This window comes from Bombyx mandarina, chromosome 19 (assembly GCF_030267445.1).
Source record: "Bombyx mandarina strain Sakado chromosome 19, ASM3026744v2".
Classification (NCBI taxonomy): domain Eukaryota; kingdom Metazoa; phylum Arthropoda; class Insecta; order Lepidoptera; family Bombycidae; genus Bombyx; species Bombyx mandarina.
In genome coordinates this window covers 2,618,963-2,643,425 of record NC_143225.1, presented here as the reverse complement: position 1 = coordinate 2,643,425, position 24,463 = coordinate 2,618,963, and the positions used below count along the sequence as shown (strand labels likewise).

Below are 24,463 nucleotides of genomic sequence, written 5' to 3'. Positions count from 1 at the left end.
GGACCTATGATTGATTCGCGTCTGAAAGACAGATTAAGATACTGCGGGCTTTTCAAATTGATAAAATTAAAGTATTAGCACTAATATCTATCATTCAATGTTAGCGATTATTTTTTTTTAAGAGATTTTATGACCTGGTAACTGAGACCTTTAAGTCATGTCTTATTTTAATCTATATTCTTAATTTTATGAAAAATGATATTATGGAGTGAAATGAAATGAAAATGATTAATTTGAGACATTAATCAACTAGGATGAAATTAAATGAGATGATATGAGATGAAATCTAATCTCAGTAAAATGGTGGTCATTTACTAAGATTTTTCAGTGGACTTTTTGGAGGATCCCGAGAAGTTACGTCCAGCGGCTTTGTTTCATTTTCCCACATTTGTGCACTTTCACAGATATTAAACGGTTAATAAACCACCATTATTACACATTTAAACCCGAAGAAACACTAAATAGACAAAATAAAACAAATCACACAACTTCACTCCTCGCGTTCCCGCCAAAAAGTCCCAATGTTAGCGATTAAGATTCCGAGTACAGATTAAAAAGTAATGAATCATTAAAAGCCTTTAATTCATTTCATTCATTTATTCATTGACTAAATTATTTTTAAAATTTTGGTACAAAAATCACATCTCTATTTTGCTAGATCAATCACCTCACAGCCAAGTATATATTACATTAAAACCTTTGAACAATAACAACCTAAAATCTGTTATAGGAAAACAACCTTTAAACAACATTAACATAAATATCGGAATAACTCTTTAAGAATCTTTCTTAATATCCTTCAGTCTTAATAAATAAACTTCACATAATTATAATAAAATTAAGCGTTCTCATGGAATGTTACAATTTGTACGAAAAATTTACTTGTTTCGTCGGCCATCTTGTCTATTTGTATAAAATAAATGTTTGGTTTTATCTGTCATGATGACAGATGACAGGTGACAGATTATGACAGATGAAAATAAGAGAGAAGCAGAAACTATTCCTGACCAAGACGTCCAAGACGGGCAAGTAGTTTTAAGAGGGTAACTGAAACCCGTAGTACTATAACATAAGTCCCTGTAGAGCAGTTCTCATGGAAAATTCAGGTAGGACAGACGTAAAGACTTTTCGTTAGTGATAAAATGATCTACATTTGCCAAGCAAATTTACATTTTGCAAAAAATATGAAAGCAACTATGCATCAACCAAATTCAAAATAGACATATCAATATTAATCGCTTTTGTTCGTTTTTAATTGTACTTAAAAAGATACTTTTTAAGAGCTATTGTCTTAAATCTATTTAACGTATACATATTGAGGTTTGAAGTGAACAATTTGAGATCTGTTTTATAAGCAAACATATTAAGAGGTTTAGAAACAATTTCGGTTCAAATTCTGATAAGAAAAGTAACACTGTTTTTATTTTTTTAGAACGCCATATATGCTTAAAAAGGGTATTAAAATTGCATTAATTCTTGTTTGTATTTTCATTTGCTATATAATCTCACTCCATTCAGCTCGAGCTTACCTCTAAATATAATTCACATGAATACCTAATATCAATACATAGTATCAATACTTAGTATTTATTAAAATCTAGTGTTAATTTTATTTATTATTACAAGGTGTTGCATGTACTTACAAATTTAGTCCAATAGTATAGTTGATATTTCATTGGAAGCTGGAATTTTGGCCGTATCCTTCATATATTTCGTAAGGTATTTTGCTCTCTGGATTTTATTTTTCGATTGAATTAACGAATATTCAATGTCAGCCTCAATACACGCCCGGGATCGAAAAAAGACAGCGGCTTACTTTTGATTTGATAAAGCCATGGTACATATATTATAATAATATATTACTGTAACATTTTATTTACTGGTAGCTATGACTTCATTTCAGTAATTTCGACAATCACAAATTCCGAACACCGTTTGGAAGACCATGTGGCCAGTGGCTCCAAACTGATGCTTCATTTTATTGAAAGATTCACAGATTATCCCATAGATTTTAATATTATTTTTCAATATTTACATAGATTACAACTCACATTTTTATCTAAACATCCCTATGGTACATTAAATTCTATCACCATTACGGTTGTTAATTCTAACGTGCACATCTTATATATTATCTAGAACTATATAATAATATATAATATCAATAAACGTTGAAACTTTAAAAGTAATAAGAAACACCTATAAGTATGTAACTTTAAAAAAAAAAAAAGATTAAATGGCGGTCAAAAAAATGCACTTAACGCCACTTAAACATTTTAAAATTTCACAAGAATTCCAATATTTATGTTCTATAGCATAACTGCTATTTTTATCAGCTACATATAAATAGCTTGCGACTTATAATATTTATTAGGCATAACATAGGTACATTAAAATCGGTTTCACTACGAGTTTTTATTCTATTGTTAAACCATACCATTCGTTACGTTGTTATTGTTGATCGTGTTCCAGTGCTTTTGAGGTCCGTTTTGGTTTGCATAAGATGAATCTCGACGGCCGTTGTGATCGCTTCCGTTCGAGTGCCTCGCTCGCGAGAGGGTGGCCGCAGATATTTCCGTAGACTCGCCGTGCGGGAGACGCGAACCTTTCCTCCCGCTGCCGCTGCGACATCGCCCGTTCTGAAACTGTAATTTAATAAAATAACACGAAAACATGTAAGTACTAGTTTCACGTAACTTTCATAAAAGGTGTACTCAAACTATTCTTGAAAAATTTTAAGTTCTATTCGAGGTATAAAGAAAATAAAACTGGAGGTTTCGCAACAACCCACGGTCATTCGGTAACGTGCGAACTTATTGTGGTACACTTAATTCACAGCTGTTTACATAGGAATTAGTATATTGCGCAAACGAACGCTCTGAGATCGTGGTCAATGAATGATAAAAAAATATGTTATTTTTTGTACGTTATTACAAAGTTAAGTCGTACACTGTGTGCATTACTAATAAAAATCTTACGTTACGAACTTTTTTTCCCGGTTAGGGTACCCCTCCGCATCGTCCCATAAGGAACTTCGTTCCAAAAAAATTAGTTTTTTTCACGGTCCGCCTAAAGATTACCAGAGCCTATAGACATCATTGAATGCCGCCAACCTAATTGAGGCATGAGGTTGAAGACTTAAATGAAGCTGATTTGTGGGGGCTTACAATACGTCTTAACACCACTAAATGCCGGTTTGAGATCGCAGTTTTTTGGTATAATACTCAAAGAACGCTACTCTGCCCATTCTCCGGTGAATTCCTTCATTCTCGGGAAAAGATGGAGTGGTGCTAGACTTAGCCTCTTAATCACCTAATAAGTTATCTATTTGTATCTATACTAGCGACCGCCCTCGCTTTGCTTCGGAAACTGTAATTTATTATTGATTTCTCTACTATTTAATGGATATTATTATGCATATCAACCTTCCTCTTCAATTACTCTATCTATTAAAAAAACCGTATCAACATCCGTTACGTAGTTTTAAAGATTTAAGCACACATAGGGATATAGGGACAGAGAAAGCGACTTTGTTTTATACTATGTAGTGATTATCATTAAACATCTACAATCTAGAATTAAATTAACCATAGTTTCTAAACACGAACCTTTCCAGCTCGCCAATTCCACCTGTTCCTATTAAATACTCCGTAAACGATGGGGTTCGCGCAAGAATTGGTACATGAGAATAGCCACATCGCCTTCTGCAATGCCGGATCCAAGTTCTTTATAGATTCCTTGTCAATCCAATACCTGGAAATATTAAATATAGTTAGTTTCATTCAAATTCATATTTCATTCATTCATGTCGTCGTCGTGGCCTAAAGGATAAAACGTCCGGCGCATTTTTATCTAGCGACGCACTGATGTTCGAATCCCGCAGGCGGATATCAATTTTTCCAATGAAATACGTACTTAACAAATGTTCACGATTGACTTCCACGGTGAAAGAATAACATCGTAGAATAAAAATCAAACCTGCAAAAATTATAATTTGCGTGGTTAACTGGAAAGGCCTCAGGGCCACCAGTAATCTCTCAAACATAAAAAAAAATGCGTTTCGGTTTGGAGGGTGGGGCAGCCGTGGTACTGTAAAACTTAGAAATAATAAACAGCCAGACCACGAGCAAATAAACCTGTTTATCACACGAATGTTTTCCCGATGCAGAAATCGAACCCGCGACCATCGGGACAATAGTTGGGAGCGTCAACTACTGCACCACCGAATCAATCATTCGTCAGTAGTTTATAAATTTATCGATATTAAAATTTCTAGAAAAATAGAACGCTGTTCGTCCGTCCATCTAAGCAACACAAAAAATGCTACTTCAGAATCGCGTTAGATTTTGTGTTCTTCTCTAAATAAACGCAGTAGTCAAGTGTCAATTACTGATTAATGAAGAGTAAACATACCACAGACAGTAGCAGTAGTACGGCGACCAGCACGTGAAGAAGACCAGGACTATGGTGACCGTCATTTTGAGGGTGCGAGCGCGAGCCCTTCCCAGAAGACCGATGCCGCTTCGACGCATCTTATCTGAAACCAAAGAGTGGAGTCTGATGTCTTTTTAAATTCGAAAAACGTCTTTATGCCTTACACCAAAAGGTTTACTTTTCAAAATTCATTGTACAGTCACGGGGATATAGGATGATTAGATTACTCATACTATATATGAAGGTGTTTTCTTCAGCTTTTGCATATGTCACATATTACCTTACGGTTTAATCTAATAAACGTTGTAATAATAAATAAATGTTCATAAAAAAAAACCGCTGGGTTAAACCGTAAAATTAATTTTAATGATCAAAGGTATGACAATACAATTTTGTCATGTTCAAATTGTAGTCAGCGATTACTTTTGTTGATTGTTATTAGTTGTATTTTTAAGTTGTTATTGAAGTTCACGCACGCCATAGTCAATGTAAAATTAATAAAATGAACTGCTTTTTTAAGAAAGATTTTGTATTACTAACACTTTATATGGAATTTAATTCTGAAATAAAAATTTATTATTATTATTATAGCGTGGATAATGTCGCACACTTTGAGATATGAAGTGAAAATGTCACTTGGAATGGCTAATGGCTTTTCACCTTTCGAGCCGGGATGTATTTCGGTGCAAAAATAGGCAGAATGGTCGTTCCTACGAATACCAAAAAGCCACCAAGGAAATTGAATTATCCGATATATTTTGAACACGATTTTTTCCCTACCTATTCTACTAAGGGGCTATACAGCTACGCGCGGACCGGTAGTTGAGCTCACGGGCTCAACCTGAGAAAATTTGCTATAACTAGCCCTAAAAAAGTAGCGCCTCGCAAAATCTACCGCCGGGTCGGAATTGCGACCTACTGAAAAAATCCGGCGAGAAACTCAGTGGTCTGTGAGTGAACACGATCTATTTTCCTGTACTGACTAATTCATTTTTCATCAATCTATTAAACTCATATAACACATCCCGCTCATAAGTAATACTCATCTATTAACTTCGAGCTTTATCAATTTTGTTATTAATGATTGCTTTTAGAAACGATAAGACTACGCTTTAGCTTAATAATGTTTCGTTACTGCAGATAGGCGGCAGTAAGAATTGATATATTTTGTTACCTTTTGAGACTCATATCATTACCATACCTAATTGCCAGTAGTGTTCCATATAATTTAACTTAATCAATATTTTTTAGATTCAAAATCGAATGAATCTCTTAACGAATTGCTAGCTCCGTATTCACTGGTTCGTTCGTGTGGTTCAAGTGACCCGGCTCTTTGATTCGTTCAGTTAAGAATGCTAAATCTCCTTGTGAGTCAGTGAGCTATTGTAATTGTTAACGCCGCGGAAATCCAATGTTTTCGGACCAAGTTTGCGAACATAGTACGGTTCCGTACTTATTCGGTCGATAAACGTGTCTCATTGGCGGAGTCTTCTCAATTCAGTTAAAACTTTGAACCATTACTTCTGACCTACCGTTAGCAGTATTAGCTCTCCTGATGATCTCGAATAGCGCTGCGCAGGAGCAATAAAGCGTCGAGACTAGTGGGATCACGTACATAAGGATCATGTTAACTAGGAAGTAAGCGAATTCATGCTTCTCCGTTGGCAGGGAGCCGTAAGACACGCATTGGTTGTAACTGTAAAGAAAAAGTAAGCTTCATTATCAAATAGAATCGTCTTCAATTTTAAAATGATAATTTAATACAAGTTTTTAATACGAAGAGAACAGACTTCGACAGAATGAAATCAGTAAATCGTCAATGTAGTCAACTATAGTCAGTTAAATTTGCATTATTAAGGGTCAACAACAACTGCTGAGTAACAACTGCTGAGCAGACAGATATCTTGATAAAATTGACTTGGGTCGTCAAAAACAATAATTTTCTTTAAAAAAAGTTGTCAAAACCGGTTCATCTAAACAAAAACGTTTAGAAGTAAATCCGCATTGAGACTTAAAAAACATTAAAAGTGTTTAAAAAACTGGCATTGAGAATCTCGCCTTTTTTTAAAATCGGTACTTGTTTGGTTAGTAATTAAATCTCATTTTAAGATTTAGTCACGATCGTTTATGATCACGGACTATTGATGTTATACATATTCGAAATAGCGGAAATCGAACAGACTTGAAGACACTAAGTCTAGTATCCTGGTAGCGAAGATTTAGAACTGTAAATAGGATCGATAGCGAGGCATTTCGATCTAATATTGGCATCATTTGACTGACGCGGTGGTGGGTTCGATTCCCGCATCGGGCAAACATTCCTGTGATAAACAGGTTTGTTTACTATTTCTCTGGGTGTTTATTATCTGTATATGTATATATTTAAACATATGTAAGTATGTATGTCAGTCTCTGGTACCCATTATATAACACAGGGAATCCTAATTTGAGGTCGTGTTTTTCTTCCTGTTATCATGTATTTATTTATATCATAAAAATTCTCTATACGCGTTCTTTTAAAAACATTTTCATTGATCATTCCATTGTCAAGACAAGACATAATTATATATTTTTGCGAATAATCTCTTTTTCATACTGCCTAGCTTTACCAAACAATATCAAAATTCCTACAATAACATCTGTGTAACTTCGTTCAATCAAGCTTATAGAATATTAGGCTAGGGATGATCGAAATCGTACTATCATAATATTCGGACAAAGACGAATGTGCTGTTAGCTAAAACAGAGGGGGCTATTGTCGAGACGGCGTTATTTGTTATCTCGCGCGAGATATTCATCAATCATCCGTCAACCATTAGTTGGCCAATAAGAAATCGCAGGGGTGTCACTATCCGTGCTTAAATTGTTTTTTAAAGAGCATTTTTACAAAGAGTATTTTTGTATGTTGGCTAGGGGTAGGATTTCTTGAAAAAAAAAAAAAGTAAAACGCAAGAGCGGCGGTATAGCGACTTTTGTGTGTAGATTGATAATGCTAAGTTTCGATTGTTTTTGGAACGAAGTTCCTTATCGGACGATGGGGAGGGGTACCCTAACCGGGAAAAAACATCCGTAACGTAAGATTTTTATTATTTATGTATAGTCTTAGTATGATGGCTATACAGTGTCTAATGCAGTCTACGTGATGACGGTTATTATTTTAGGCTTAATTATTATTATTCACATAAATAGCTGTTTCTTTGTATATTATTATTATATATTTTTTAGAAATCATTGTGATTAAAATAAAGTTGATAACTTTGTATTTTATTTTTATTTTTATCATGAAAAAAATCATAATAAAAATGTATACCCGAATAATCATTTTCTTTATACCTCGAATAGAACTTAAAATTAATATTTTTATAATAAGGAACTTCGTTCCTATCCGGTGTCCCACGACACCACACATTTAGTTTTTTTGTTTCTTAATTTTTTTTTTCTTTTTTTAAATAATCTAAATATTTCCTTCGTCATTTTCGGATGTTCTTTTTGGCAGGGTAGAAGTGTTTTTTTTACACTTATGTTTAAAGTTTTGTAATTATAAAACTAATTTTAATTATGTTCATTTTATTGGATTCATGGTACTTGATAGAGCTTATTTTAAAAAGACGTATATTTATTACTAATTAATACTTTAATTAAGTCTCTCTAAGAATTTAATAATTCTGTTTGACGAGAAAATGTGTAATCAGGTTCAGGGCATTTCACGGCTCATTCATATTACGTTCATGACGCCAATACCCTTTTAACATTACTAGTGGCCGCCCAGTGGTCGTAATACGACCATAATTAATTTAAATTATAAGTTTGAACATTATTATGCTTGTATTGACAAAGATTATATGTACTTTTATAATCACAAATTTCGTCAAGGCTACACTATAGATAAATAATTTTAAAGGCAAACAATATTATTCTATTGTCAATTAGACCACAGCCTAACAATAAATAAATGAGTTTATATGCGTACGTGTGTTAAATACGTACATACATAGTAGTGTGTGTGTGTTTTTCATATTGATATAATGTATTTTTAATGCATATTTTTTTTTCTTCTTTTTATTGCCTTTGTAGGCAGACGAGCATACGGCCCACCTGATGGTAAGTGGTCACCGTCGCTCATGGACGTCACTAATGCCAGGGGCAGAGCCAAGCCGCTGCCTACCATTAACTACTCTCTGCAAGCCTCGTTAGAAGAAGGACATGTCATAGCGCTCGGAAAATACCGTGGAGGGGAGTTCATTCCAAAGCCGGATGGTACGTGGCGAAAAAGATCCTTGGAAACGCACTGTGGATGAACGCAGCGGTTCCAGATAATGAACTCTGCTCCGATGGCGGGAGGTGCGATTATAAAAAGGAGATGAGGGGATCATTTCGAATAATACCCTCCCGACTAGGCGCGTCAATACCCCCGCCCCCGCCGTTCGCCCGATCACGATGTTCGACCAGCCCATACCGTGGGCCCCGAAGGTCAAATATTTAGGCGTCACCCTCGACAGTAGGATGACATTCCGCCCCCACATCAAGACGGTACGTGACCGTGCCGCCTTCATTCTAGGACGTCTCTACCCGATGATATGTAGGCGAAGTAAAATGTCCCTTAGAAATAAGGTGACACTCTACAAAACTTGCATACGCCCCGTCATGACCTATGCAAGTGTAGTGTTCGCTCACGCGGCCCGCATACACTTGAAATCATTCCAAGTCATTCAATCCCGTTTTTGCAGGATAGCCGTCGGAGCCCCGTGGTTCGTCAGGAACGTCGACCTCCATGACGACCTGGACTTAGAGTCCATCAGTAAGTATCTGCAGTCGGCGTCCATGCGCCACTTCGATAAAGCGGCACGACACGAGAACCCTCTCATCGTGGCCGCCGGTAACTACATTCCCGATCCTGCGGACAGAATGGAAAGCAGTCGACGTCGCCCAAAACACGTCATCTCGGATCCTCCCGATCCACTAACGGTGCTTTTAGGTACTTCAAGCACCGGTCACCGTTCTCGTCGAACCCGTCGCTTGCGACGAAGGGCTCGACGAGTAAATTAACTCTCAGACACAGCCCACTGAGTTTCTCGCCGGATCTTCTCAGTGGGTCGCGTTTCCGATCCGGTGGTAGATTCTGCGAAGCACGGCTCTTGCTAGGGTTCGTGTTAGCAACATCGTCAGGTTGAGCCCCGTGAGCTCACCTACTAAAGTTAGGGTTACGCTGACATAGCCTCTCAAGGCTATCAGCTTAGGTAGGAAAAAAAAAAAAAAAAAAAATTCGAATAATTCCTCAGGGCAGTCCCCATGGACCATACGGTACAAAGCACTGATTTAAACACTTTAAATAAATATTAGCATTTTGAACTCCTTCTCTATATTTTCTATAAGTGTGGGAAATTTCATACTCCTTCGTCCGCGCAATTTTTTTTAAAAGGATTTTTTTGTTCATGAGGAAATCGCCTGACTTTCGCCCTCCACTGGGGATGGAGGGCGGGGTGTGTCGGAGTCGAACTGACTAAAACCTCCCGTCGCTTAACAACCCATGTCCGAATCTCGCATGAGACAGAACTCATGAAAAGGCAAAGGGGGGAAAGTGAACCGTTTAGTGCGGAGCATATCTCTCCCATCACCCTCCCCCTCGGGACGCCGAACTGACGGTGGTCCGTGCCACGACTACCAGCCCTCTCGGTCGGCAGGCTATCCGGAGCCCGCCTAGATGGGGCCGGTTAGAATGGATTATCCTACGGAATACCCCGCTGGGTCAGAGCCAGCGTGGGTCGAGGATAGCCGGCTTTCCATCACTAGTCTATCTTCTACTAGCCTCCTAGCTGCACCGCAAGATACTGACGAGATCTAACTGACCTAGTTTCACAATGCTCATAAATAAGCAACGAATGGTGATTAGCTAACACCAATTTATTTTAAAATATCTTTTGACGTAATAACCTCTTCTAAATCCATGAACACCGGCTCACACGAAAAAGTGTCACGTTCCGCCTGAGCGTGAGCGTGCAAGCGAGAGCGCAGAATAAGCGATAGAGAGGCACGATCGGCCGAATGGTGGTAGGGCCTCTTGTGAGTCCACACGGATAGGTACCACCACCCGCTTATTTCTGCCGTGAAGCAGTAATGCGTTTCGGTTTGAAGGCTGGGGCAGCCATTATAACTATACTGAGACCTTAGAACTTATATCTCAAGGTGAGTGGCGCATTTGCGTTGTAGATATCTATGGGCTCCAGTAACCACTTAACACCAGGTGGGCTGTGAGCTCGTTCACCCATTTAAGCAATAAAAAATACGTTGACTTACGTTGCTCTACTGAAGTTATCACATAAAACTATCGATCATAAACCAATTTGCAGGCAACCAATATTTTTTTCGCCGTTTGTCAGCCCTACGCAACGAAGCTACTACGAACACCCGTAAGCCGCGTGTTTCGAACACCGCGATACGGGATCAAAGATGGGGAGAATTCAATTTTCAATACTGACGCTACACGTAACAATTTTATTGGTATTCCAGCCGAGATTCGTTCACGGAATACTCGGATAAGTGATTTATTTATAGCGAGTGGAAATGTTTTAGCAACCGGTGGCTTTCACAAGCACCTACCTGAATTGCAAGATATAGTGATATCTTGATCTTAATACGTGAAGCAAAAACTTTGTATCCTTTTTACGAAAATTGCGCGGACGGAGGAGTATGAAATTTTCCACACTTATAGAGAATATAGAGAAGAAGTGCACAATGCTAATATTTTTTTTAAATAATGCATAAAAGATACATTAAATCAATAAAGAAAACATTACACACACTACATACCATGTATTTAACGCACACACGCATGCATACTATTTATTGTTTATTCTTGACGTCTGTTGTCAAATTGAGATTAAATATTGTTTGTCTTTGTTAATATTTTTTATAGTGTAGTTTTGGCGAAATTTGTGATTATAGAAGTATAAAATACAATCATAATAGTGTACAAACTTACAATTCCAATTAATTATAGTCGAATTTCGACTACTGCGGGACCTCTAGTACTATTTATATCGTAAATGAGATGTTATTTATTCGTTTCGTTTTCGCTATTAGATTCTGGGGCAGGTATCAATTTTATCAAACGATTATGTAGGTACATTAAAAGCACTTTATTCGAGGGCTATATATTACGTAAATATACCGCGAATACATTATAGAAACCATCAATGTGGAATGATAATTAACAATATATGGAATCATAGAGGATACGTTCCTAGATGACAAAATATAAGTACACATTGGATAATTGTTTGATCTGTGTGGATTATGGATCTGTAGCGGTTAGGTGTGCGCGAATAATGAAATCATTAGTTGCGAATATAGGAATTGGATCGCTTTTTCTAATCCGCAAATAATGAAAGCGTGAATCAAGGAAGCTAGAATAAGGAGTTTTTACTGTACCGAATAATTTTATTCATTTTGTTTCAAATGCCTATCGAAATTTGCACTTGACTTGGTGTTACCAGAGTTCATTTATATTGCAAAATGAACGCCCATTTTGAAGCCTCAAGGTATCTCGAGAAAGTATAATTCATGCATAGTTGGATAGGATGGTGTACCGGTGTGCATCTGTGCAAGCTTCTAATACTCTGTAACACATTTAGAATATGAATTAGGAAGAGTAGCAGACGAAATTTGATAGAAGTTTGTTTTTTTAATACAACTGAACTGTTTTGGAATAGAACTGATTAAAAAAACTAAAGTCTACGTGCGTTTGAAGAAAGTGAAATCGATGAAAGTGTGATTTATATGTCGTTATCATTAAACTCATTAAATTCATTGTTAATAGAAAAATACTCATAAAAAACGAGTGTTAAAATGCTATCTAAAATACCTTTTTTTCTGGGGAATCCATTTACGGATACCCGGTCGAGGGGGGTAACGGACCGGGTTATGTCGGACTCCGGCGCCTCCTGAGAGGAAGAAGGGGAGAAGAGAAGGGCCGAGGTCCTTCACCTCCCCCAATTTCTCACAGGAGACTACGCCTTGAAAATGGCGCGCGAAGCACTTGCCCCGCTGAACCGACTACCGACTAAACCCCATCGAGCTCCACCACACCGACTACACGAAACTTACGGTACCGCGATGCCTATCTAAAATACCTATTGTTGAAAATTTTAAAGCTTTATGACGCTGACTTAACGAATATCCTTAATAAATAAATATATCCTTTTATCAGGATCACGGTCGGGCTGGATGATAATTTACACCAGCGATTATTGTCCTGTATTTTTTTAATTGCCCTTTTATGTAGACGAGCATACGGCCCACATGATGGTGAGTGGCTACCGTCACCCATAGATGTCAGCAATGTCAAGGGCAGAGCCAAGCTACTGTCTACCGTTAGGTACTCTCCACAAGCCTCGTTTGAAGAAGGACATGTCATAGCACTCGGGAAACACCGTGGAGGGAGCTCATTCTAAATTTTGTGTTATTCGCGTAGGTTTAATTTTTTTTTTTTTGTGCACCCGTCATCACAGGGCTTTGCGTCTTACCTCCGATGTTATGTCGAAGTCTGTTTTTACATTTCTCCTTTCATATCAATTCACCCTGTTTTCTTGTCACACTCACTATCATCCTCATCCATTCATTCATCGTCTTTCATTCTATCTCTTTTTCTCCATATCAGGAGTTGGGAAAGGTTTTCTTTTATTTCAAATTCAAATTCAAAATTCAAAATCATTTATTTCAACTTAGATGTCAGTATGACACACTTGTTGAATGTCAAAATACAAATAACAATGTTAACTCTACCACCGGTTCCAAAAAAAGCCACAGTCCTGAGAAGAACCGGCGAAACAAACTCAGCGGGCTTTTTTTTCTTTTTGTTTTTTCTCAAATATTTTCTTTTTTTTAAATAAATAGAAATATTCACAATAAAAGAAAAAACAAGTCTAAAAAAATAATAATAATAATGAAAAATGAAAAGGCCAGGAGCGAGCGCCGCATTCCCACGTAGTGCCATCTAGTAAATAATCCTTAACTTTATAATATGCCTTGTTGCACAAACGTTCCTTAACAGTTTTCTTAAATCTATGAACAGGTAGTAGTTGAACGTTTAGTGGGATCTTGTTGAAAAGCTGTACACCCAGCCCCCTAAAAGAGTTGCTTATTTTCTTAATTCGAGCCGCCGGCAACGCAAGCCTATGTTTGTTCCTAGTGTTCACATTGTGCAAATCGCAGACTCTGGGGAATTCTTCAATGTTTTTACGCACGTACAATAAATTTTCAAAAATGTATTGGGACGCTAAAGTTAGAATTTTGATTTCCTTAAACTTGTCCCTCAAGGATTCCCTCGGGTGCATATTATAAATAGCACGAATAGCCCTCTTCTGCAGGATGAAAATCGTTTCGACATCGGCAGCATTGCCCCATAGCAAAATGCCATAGGACATAACACTATGAAAATAACTAAAATAAACCAAGCGTGCCGTATCTTCATTAATATACATTCGTATTTTTTTTACCGCAAACGCTGCAGAACTAAGCCTACTCGCTAACTTGCATATGTGAGGACCCCACTGCAGCTTAGAATCAACTGTTATACCAAGAAAAACTGTCGAATCCACAAGCTCCAGTGTCTCTCCACTTACAGTAATATTAGTGTCAACTTGTCTAACATTAGGTGTGGTAAATTTTATACATTTTGTTTTTTTGTTATTTAATAACAGATTATTAACACTAAACCAATGTACCACGCGCGAGATAGCATCATTCACATCGTCATAATCTTCCAAATGTCGTTTAATTTTAAACAATAATGATGTATCATCAGCGAATAATACGACCTCGTGACGGGTTTCAATAAACTTAGGTAAATCATTGATATATACAAGAAATAGGAAGGGACCCAATATGGAACCCTGTACATCTATTTACATCTGTAATACTTATTTCTATATTCACAATACTTATTTTCCTATTATTTATCTATTTTAAAACTAAGTTACTAACATATATGTTCACCATATATATCTTAACTCACCTTATTTATCTATTTCTATTTATCACCTTTTTTGCCACATTTTTACAAAATTCTAAAAACTTATCTCTAATGTACTTATTTTCTACTATTTTACAAATATTTTCTACTTTAATCTCATAATCTATGAGATTTTCTGTATCATACCTTTCTCTACCAAAGACAGGACATTCTATTATTATGTGCTCTACAGTTTTCGGTTTTTCCGGCTCGCAGATACACGATGGGTCCTCCTTACATTTGAAGCGGTTCAAATATGCGGAAAACCCACCGTGCCCTGTCATTACCTGAGTTAAAATACCGTTTGGCTTTACCCGTAGGTTTAATTAGTGTTAGGGAGCTATAAGGGGTAATAAGTGTTAGGGAGCTATAGGGGGGTAAGTCTGCATACGTAGGCACTGCCCTACTAGTCTAGTCAACAAGTTCAAAAACGTGTTAAATAGACATAAAGCTCCTAAAAATATGTACGATAGCTCATTGGATGCGGAATGATGTCTACAAAAATGTTTTTTAAGGGCTTATTAGCACATAAAAAATTGCGATTGTTATAAACAAAATAAGATTTAAAAAAAAAGGAATTTGATTTTTCCTTAATAATTTCTGAAATAATGATATTTAAGGAATTTTGAAAAAAGATCCTGAAAGAGGAGGAAATTTCCAATAAAAAAGTCCCAACTCCCGGAATTCTATCTCTATTATTTATAAAAAAAAATAACGCTGAAAATAGCGCTCCGCGAGGTCGCTACGGCATAGGCGCGCAGTCTAAAAAGCCGGTATATCACCTAAAATAATTTTTTTATAGTATTAAATAACAATTTAAAAATTTGAATAAATTATGGTGTAATCTAAACACTTGAAGGAAAAAAACCTCGGTGAAAAAAAAAATTTACATCGATTTTTCAAAAATTTAACCATTGTTAATTAACTAGCTTTTTTCCAATCTCTGTTTTTATAAATTACGGTATAAAAGTTACAATAATTCATCTATAAATTTTTCCCTTCGTGGAGCTCTTATCATTTAAGTACTTAATAAAGTTAAGCAAAAAAATTTTTTTAATCTTTATTATTTTGATAATTATAATTTTTTTTAATTAACAAAAAATTGAATTTCTAAAAAATGTTATGAAAAAAAAATTTTTTTCGTAATATCTTAATATTGCTGTTTTTGCATCTACCATAGGTTTTAATTAACATTTAAAAAAAAAATTTTACGCTATTTGTTAAGAAATTGTTTATAAATAAATAGACTATTTTGGGATTTAAAAAAAAAAAAGAATTACCGTCTTATTGTATAGGTGAACTAAAGATTTAGAAAAAAAAAATTCTTAAATAAATGTTTTAATTGTTTAAAATCGTTTTTTTCATATTTCAATTGTTTAAATAATTAGTTAAGAAATTATTATTTTCTTAAAAATCATCATTGACTCTTTTCAGCGGATTAACAAAGAAATACATTTTTTTATAAATAATTTCATTGTTTATTAACTTAACAATTTGTTATAAAAAATTAATATTAATCGTTATATTTTTTTTCGAAAAATACAAAAAATTATAAAAACAACCATACATAACAAAATATAGAAAAAAAAAATTTGTATTTTTTACAGCATTTTTAGATATTATATGATAATGAAATGACAGCCGTTACATAATTTGTCAAGTTATAAATTGTTATAACTTTTAAACTATAAGAGATACGGTAAAGGACACTCAGGTCATTTTTATAAAGGATTTATTTATCTTTAAAATAAATTCAAAATCGATCCTGTAACTATTGTTTATCAGTTGTTATAAGCATTTGATAAATAAATGAAAACTGATCGATAGCAGAATGTAAATGAGGTAAGTATAAATTAAAAGTAGTATATTATTTAAACAAAATTATATATTTCTATGATTTATACGTAATTAGAAAGATACTTTATCATAGAACAAAAAAGTTTTTGGGTCCGTAGCTGTATCTATATTATTCAACAAATTATAAGCTATGAAATTTCAAAAAATATCAAAGAAATCATAATTTTTTATAAACAAATGCTTATAACTGATAAACAATAGTTACAGGATCGATTTTGAATTTATTTTAAAGATAAGTAAATCCTTTATAAAAATGACCTGAGTGTCCTTTACCGTATCTCTTATAGTTTAAAAGTTATAACAATTTATAGCTTGACAAATTATGTAACGGCTGTAATTTCATTATCATATAATATCTAAAAATGCTGTAAAAAATACATTTTTTTTTTCTATATTTTATGTATATGGTTGTTTTTAAAACGTTTTGTAGTTTTCGAAAAAAAAAAAAACGATTAATATTAATTTTTTATAACAAATTGTTAAGTTAATAAACAATGAAATTATTTATAAAAAAATGTATTTCTTTGTTAATCCGCTGAAAAGAGTCAATGATGATTTTTAAGAAAAAAATAATTTCTTAACTAATTATTTAAACAATTGAAATATGAAAAAAACGATTTTAAACAATTAAAACATTTATTTAAGAATTTTTTTTTTCTAAATCTTTATTTCACCGATACAATAAGATGGTAATTCTTTTTTTTTTTTAAATCCCAAAATAGTCTATTTATTTATAAACAATTTCTTAACAAATAGCGTAAAATTTGTTTTTTTAAATGTTAATTAAAACCTATGGTAGATGCAAAAACAGCAATATTAAGATATTACGAAAAAAAAAATTTTTTCATAACATTTTTTAGATAATAAATTTTTTGTTAATTAAAAAAAATTATAATTATCAAAATAATAAAGATTAAAAAAATTTTTTTGCTTAGCTTTATTAAGTATTTAAATGATAAGAGCTCCACGAAGGGAAAAAATTATAGATGAATTATTGTAACTTTTATACCGTAATTTATAAAAACAGAGATTGGAAAAAAGTTAGTTAATTAATAATGGTGTAAATTTTTGAAAAATCGATGTAACATTTTTTTTTCACCGAGGTTTTTTTCCTTCAAGTGTTTAGATTACACCATAAATTATTCAAATTTTTAAATTGTTATTTAATACTATAAAAAAATTATTTTAGGCGATATACCGGCTTTTTAGACTGCGCGCCTATGCCGTAGCGACCGCGCGGAGCGCTATTTTCAGCGTTATTTTTTTTTTATAAATAATAGAGATAGAATTCCGGGAGTTGGGACTTTTTTATTGGAAATTTCCTCCTCTTTCAGGATCTTTTTTCAAAATTCTTAATTATCATTATTTTAGAAATTATTAAGGAAAAACCAAATTCCTTTTTTTAAAAATCTTATTTTGTTTATAACAATCGCAATTTTTTATGTGCTAATAAGCCCTTAAAAAACATTTTTGTAGACATCATTCCGCATCCAATGAGCTATCGTACATATTTTTAGGAGCTTTATGTCTATTTAACACGTTTTTGAACTTGTTGACTAGACTATACCGGCTTATGTCTGATAGCTGCAGCTATGCATTCATTTTGAATGGGGTGACAGCCGGAATTTACCACGATTTTTACCTCGAGTCTCAAAGTATACGGGGCATTAACGACGTGATGATGCCTATGGTCTTCGAAAGCTGCTGACCATGGGGCATGAGCTACTGATTCATTCATCAGCGCAATAAAAAAAATGCTTCGTATATTTCAATCGACTTTGAGATTAGGGCACCGCTAGCCGAGGAGCTATATTGAAGTAGATAAATTCTAATTAGGTGTAATCTGATTACTTTGTTCTTAAAAACAATCTTTCACGTAATTTTATCTGGAAACACGATCAAAGGTTGGTGGTATAAGAAAACGCTGTAGGCAAAATTAACGTACCCTTTAACTTCGGGATGCTCTTCAACGTGGAAGATGAAACTCTGCGGGAGACTGGCGAGGCCGGCACACACCCACGCCACGATGATGGCGCGGCGGACCGTCGCTTCCCAAGTCACGTTCAGAGGCTTCAAAATTGCGTAGTATCTGGAAATTTTCGAGAACCATCAATTAGATGTTATACTTACACTAAAAGTATTGATTGGAATTTTGGCGTTTACAAAAACCACGTCGTCTTGAGAAATAAGGCTAAAGTTATCGGGAGTTCAATTGTATTCGTCAGTTTTTGCGGCCGGAATATATTGATTGTTTATTGCCATTCGTGCTATCTTAGATGGACTGTCAGGAAGAAGAAAGAAAATAAATAGAGACGGATTGCTTATTGGCAATTATTGATAGTACCGTAAAGGGATAAGACGGCCAGTATACTGGTATCGAATGATGATTTTTTTTATTTTTTTTATTGCCCTTGTAGCATACGGCCCACCTGATGGTGAGTGGTTACCGTCGCCCATGGACTTCAGCAATGCCAGGGGCAGAGCTAAGCCGCTGCCTACCGCTTAATACTCTCTACAAGCTTCGTTTGAAGAAGGACATGGCATAGCGCTCGGGAAACACCGTGGAGGGGAGTTCATTCCATAGCCGGATGGTACGTGGCAAAAAAAGACCTCTGGAAACGCACTGTGGATGACCGCAGTGGCTCCAGGTAGTATGGATGAACTCTACTCCGGTGGCGGGCGGTGCGATGGTAAAAACGAGATTTTTTTAATTTTTTTTATTTATTGCTTAGATGGGCGGATGTCGGTATCATCTCGAACAATTCCTCAGAGCACTCCCCATGGAACATACGGTACAAAATACAGAGGGAACCGAAGTCCCTCCGCAGACCCAGAGGCTCCAAACGATCCGTGAGAATGGGATTATCGACAATCCGAACGGCCATCCTCTGTATGGAGTCAAATGGAAGAAGCTGATATTTGGGAGCCCCGGCCCAGAGATGGGAGCAGTATTCCACGCGAGGCCGGACTTGTGCTTTATAAAGCAAAAGCCTTTGTCCAGGCGTGAAGTACCGCTTCGCTCTGTTGAGGACTCCCAGCATTTTGGACGCCAACTTGGCTTTGCCTTCCAAATGACTCCGAAACTGGACATCGCTCGAAATGTCGACCCCAAGTATCCCAATACTCTCGGAAGGTTGCAGGGATATTCCTTGGAATTGCGGCGCCATGACAAAGGGGTCCTTCTTCGCAGTAAACGCGCAAACTTGTGTCTTTAACGGGTTGAATTGAACCAAGTTCAATTCACCCCATTTGGAGACTCGCTCCAGAGAGATGATACGATTGTCTCGCTTTTCAGATCCCGGAGGTGGATATCAATTTGTATATAATTAAAAAAAAAAAAAATAATAACGAGAAAATACAAAAGCAATACAATATGCACATATTATTATGTACATTAACTTAATAATACTCATCGGACTAAATCACCTTATAAATAATCCAAAATAGCATTTCTTTATGATACAAGTAATATACAACCTACAAGATCTACGGACAAAAGAGCTAGAAGCATATTTCGTTCGAGCCGAGGTAATGTGGAAGGTCTGTTTAGAACGCGCAGAAAGTATCTGTACATTGATATAATTGAAATAGAAGAGAGCTTAATTTGTGAAGGATTATGGAATTTTAAACCAGCTGTTTTTTGATACAATAATTTTCTCTGTCTCTTTACTTATTCATTCGTGCGTATCTCGGATTCAACTGAATGTTTTCTCAAGAAGTATTCACTGGTGTATTTCGTGTTCGTTCTAGTACTATAGATATTATATCTAAAAACAATGATGTAGCCATTGCAAGGTGCAGTGAAATACGACTTCGGGAGGGGGCCGAACCTCTTGCGTAGTATCCGTGCTTAGAGGGCACGCTGGGTATGTGGAACGTGACGGTCTGCAGATGTTGGGAGCAAACCGTGAGCCCAAGGATATTTTTAGGGTCCTACCGCAACAAACGGCTTCACCTTGTACTCTTACACCCGAAGCCCGATCTCCAGCCGGGGTCAGAACGCGGTCAGAGTAGGGAGTTCCCACGGTCAATACTACAACCAGACTCGCGGACTGAACTTTACTAACTGTTCGGGTTAAAGATATTCTTTATTCTCAAAAGAATTACATAAATTCACTTAAATGAGAACATTAAAATTGTTACAATTAATTCAGATCGTGCAGTACATGACAATAATTTACAGTAACAACATGCGATGCTATGCTATAAACAATACATTTAACAAAAACTATAAAGATTATTATTTTCTTAAAATGTATAAACAGGGTAGATTACCACAGCAGATCGCCTCGACCAGCCGGCCGGCCGCTCGGTGGCGGGTAGATATTGGCGCCACAAGGAGCTAGTTCGCATGGATGTGGCATTGGTTAAATGTTTGCAGGTTGTTAGTTTAGTTGTTTTTTCATTTCATTGTTTAATTATTAATCGTTTATTATTTGTTTTGATACATTGTTGAACTGTTCTGTTAGTAAAGTGTTATTATGCGTGATGCTATTGCCATATTAGTACAGTACGACACATCGAATCACGGTTATGCTTGTTTTATGGGAATGGTAGGATGTCTTGTGGGTCCGCACGGGTAGGTACCACCACCCTGTCTATTTCTGCCGTGAAGCAGTAATGCGTTTCGGTTTGCTGGGTGGGGCAGCCGTTTTACTTTACTGAGACCTTAGAAGTCATATCTCAAGGTAGGTGGCGGCATCTACGCTGTAGATGTCTTTGGGCTCCAGTAACCACTTAACACCAGGTGGGCTGTGAGCTCGTCCACCCATCTAAGCAATAAATAAAAATAAAAAACTAGCCGAATCTGTCCAGCCGTTCTCGAGTTTTAGCGAGACTAACGAACAGCAATTAATTTTTATATTTATAGATTTTTATTCAAAGTCACGTGATATTGAAATGCCTGTAATGTATAAAATTATATTTGGGAGGCTTTATTTTTAAGAAATGTTGAAGGTGAAAATTATAAAGAAACGTTGAAGAATTCTTTTGTGAACATACACCCTATTCAATGGAGACTGTTTTCGTTTCATGTTTTCTTTTCATCATTCAGTCTTTAGCATTCGTATGTTTTTTATCTAAACATTCCCTGGTTTAAATATTTTTAATGTGCTCAATAGATAATGTGTATAATAAAATAATAGACTCCGATGTTTTTGTACATTGAAAAGAGTAATTAATATAGTAAGAATATCAATAGTACATAAATCAGTAATTTTTGAATTCGTTTCTATTTTTTTGTCTATTCGGGCACATCATCAGAAATACCGAAGTGGTTTTCATGTAGTTATCACAAGATTATAGAGATTAATTATTATTGTACAGCTAGACGTTAGAAGATGCATAGAAAATAATTTTATTAATAGGAAAGTGTATTTGCTTGTCTATTAGGCTTTCACGCGCTAGCCACAAAACCTATTTTGACGAAAATCGATATGGAAATAGTTGGAACCCTTGAAAATAATATAGACTTATATTCCACTGATCTACACAATGATATGTCTCCAGCTAGGCTATATAAAGCGTAGTTCACGCTGGTGAAGCTATGAGAGGAAAACTAGTAGCCAGTACGTAATGTAATCAGACCTTCTTATCTATTATATTTGCTCTTTTTGTTTTCTACCTATTCTGATAACCTCGAGGGGCTATTCTAGATTCGCCGAATTAGTAGGTGAGCTCACGGGGCTCAAGTCTGACGACGTTGCTAACACGAATCCTAGCAAGAGCCGTACTTCACAGAATCTACCACCGGATCGGAAACGCGACCCACTGAGAAGATCCGGCGAGAAGCTCAGTGGGCTGTGTCTGTAGGTTAATTTACTCGCCGAACCCTTCGTCTCAAACGACTTAACAATGCGACCTCATCATGTTAGACCGTTAATTTAAAGCTCTCGTATTTTGACTTTCACTAAACTTTTCAGCGATATTTACAAATCTTTGTCTCTACACACAGGATTCCTAATTAAACCTTTTCGGAAATAATCATTCAAATAGCTGAAGATTTTTTTTTGTTATGGATTTTTTTTCAAATGTTAACTGACCATCAAATGGCTCTCTTGTAAAGTTGCAAAGTGTCGCTTTTAAACCTAATTAACAGCCTTTCACATCTCGATATATTTAATATAATAATCAAATTAGGTAATGAGTATATAGCATTATTACATTAGTAAATGTAGCTTTAGTTATATCGAACTACACGCGAAAATAGAAATACTATTTCGGAAATGTTCATACCATTCTGAATAACGTGTCTATCTCTACATACATATGAATTCCTTTGACGCAACTATCAAACGTGATCCATAAAATTAGTTAGTAGTTTTCCGACATTCGCTAGAGTCCGTGTTTCAAAGGCTTTGATGTGAATTGTAAATTTAATTGCTCATTGGATCACGAAAAGCTCTGACGTCAAACTAAACAAATAGATCGGATCGGGGAACGTTGAAGTCAATTGGATCAGTCAAGATTTGTTCGACAAGTAGATATTTTATCGGATTTATCTTATTGAGATCATTTGCAATTTACGAAGCGTGGTCCGTAGACGGATCTGAGTAATTGTGCCAAGCTCACATTCTTAGATACGGACGGGTCTATCCCCAAGAACCGCCCAACGGGATGGTGATATTGAGATTATCTGAACCAAAAAGCATAATTTCTACTGGTGGTTTCTACTTGTGAGTCCACACGTATAGTTACCACTACTCTGCTTTTTTCTGCCGTGAAGCAGTGATGCGTTTCGGTTTGAGGGGTGGGGCAATCGTTGTAACAATACTGAGACCATATAATTCATATCTCAAGGTGGGTGGCGACATTTACGTTGTAGACGTCTATGCGCTCCGGTAACCATAACATCAGGTGAGCCATGAGCTTGTCCACCCTTCTAAGCAATAAAAACATAAAAATGTAAAAGCAAAAGACGGATAAGCCCATGATTCATGAATTCACGGTGGTACTACATGGTTACAGATAATAGTGTTTCGATTATGTTGTCTTTTAATAGATTTGTAATTATTCAGTTTTCGCGAGTAGACTATTTTGACGGTTTAATTAATAAGATAAAATTTGCGGGTAGACCGCGAAGACGAACAATGAAGACATCAGTTTACTGGCTTGTTACCTCATAGCAAGCAGCGCCACCAAAACCCAACTAAAATCTATAAAAAACAACGTCCCATCTACTAAGGTGATTAAATACCAGGCTCTTTTACAAAGAAACTAAAGAAGAATCGCATTTTACCGTTGAAGAATTTCGTTTATTCAGACAAACACAACGGTGAGATGTTTATTCACTTAACAGCGCAGTAGGCAGCGGTCTAGCTCGGCCCCTGGAATTGCTGAAGACCATGGGCGACTGTAACCACTCACCATCACCTATGCTCGTATGCCTACAAGGGCAATAAAAAAAATTCAACAAACTGCTTTGAAGGAAGGAGTCATGATGCTCATCACTTAGCTTCATCAATGATGGAGAGTTACGCCAAATTAAAATAGCACATAACATTTATGATCCCTTTACAATCAAAACGTTACGCACTGTGAATTCATAATTTTATTGGGCTGTAAAACTGATAACTGGCGCGTCAAACATTAATCGAGAAGAATAGTGTTTAATGTTGTTTTAAGTATCACTTTCCATTTATGCCTTCAGTGTTTTATTGCTATAATTGTGTACTTTTTATAGGAGCTGAACTCACAGCCAACAAGATGTTAAGTGGTTAGCGAAACTTATAGAGTTCACAACAGAATGAGAACCTAAATTTTATTTTTATTGATTATATGGGTGGATGGGATCATGGCCCACGTGAAGTTAAGAGGTTACCGGTGCCCACGGACATCAACAATACCGCTACTCACCTTGAGACAAGATTTCTAAATCTTTACAAGGACTACGCATCCCACCCTTCAAACCGAACGCATTACGGCTTCACTTAATCAAATATTATTTAAACTAGCTGCCAATTTAAAGGGTTTTTAGTCAAAAACCGGAATGTGCTAGTAAGGGGGTCTTATGGTTGGATGGAGAAGCGATATATGAAAAGTAATTGGCTGGTACGAAGCTGAGAGAGCTGAGAACTGGGTTCAGAAGTGTAAATTTGTAGAGGCCCATGTATGTTGTGGTCAAACGCGGCTGATGATGATGATGACGATGGCACTCCAAGGTCA

General features: G+C 35.9%; 1 protein-coding gene across 2 annotated transcripts in view; it reads right to left on the bottom strand.

The window, feature by feature from the left end:
- Positions 1–577: 577 nt before the first annotated feature.
- The window catches only part of AkhR (Adipokinetic hormone receptor), a 153,444-nt gene continuing 129,558 nt past the window's right edge, over positions 578–24,463 (bottom strand). Inside the window, exons 4-8 of one of the 2 annotated variants that reach the window (XM_089735248.1) lie at positions 18,246–18,389; positions 5,967–6,130; positions 4,414–4,537; positions 3,609–3,753; positions 578–2,645 (exon numbers count right to left, since the gene is read on the bottom strand). In XM_089735248.1, coding sequence (XP_089591374.1) covers positions 2,427–2,645; positions 3,609–3,753; positions 4,414–4,537; positions 5,967–6,130; positions 18,246–18,389 — 796 coding nt within the window. In that variant the 3' untranslated portion in view covers positions 578–2,426. The remainder of the gene's footprint in view (positions 2,646–3,608; positions 3,754–4,413; positions 4,538–5,966; positions 6,131–18,245; positions 18,390–24,463) is intronic. The other variant, XM_028169565.2, reaches the window with a different exon arrangement.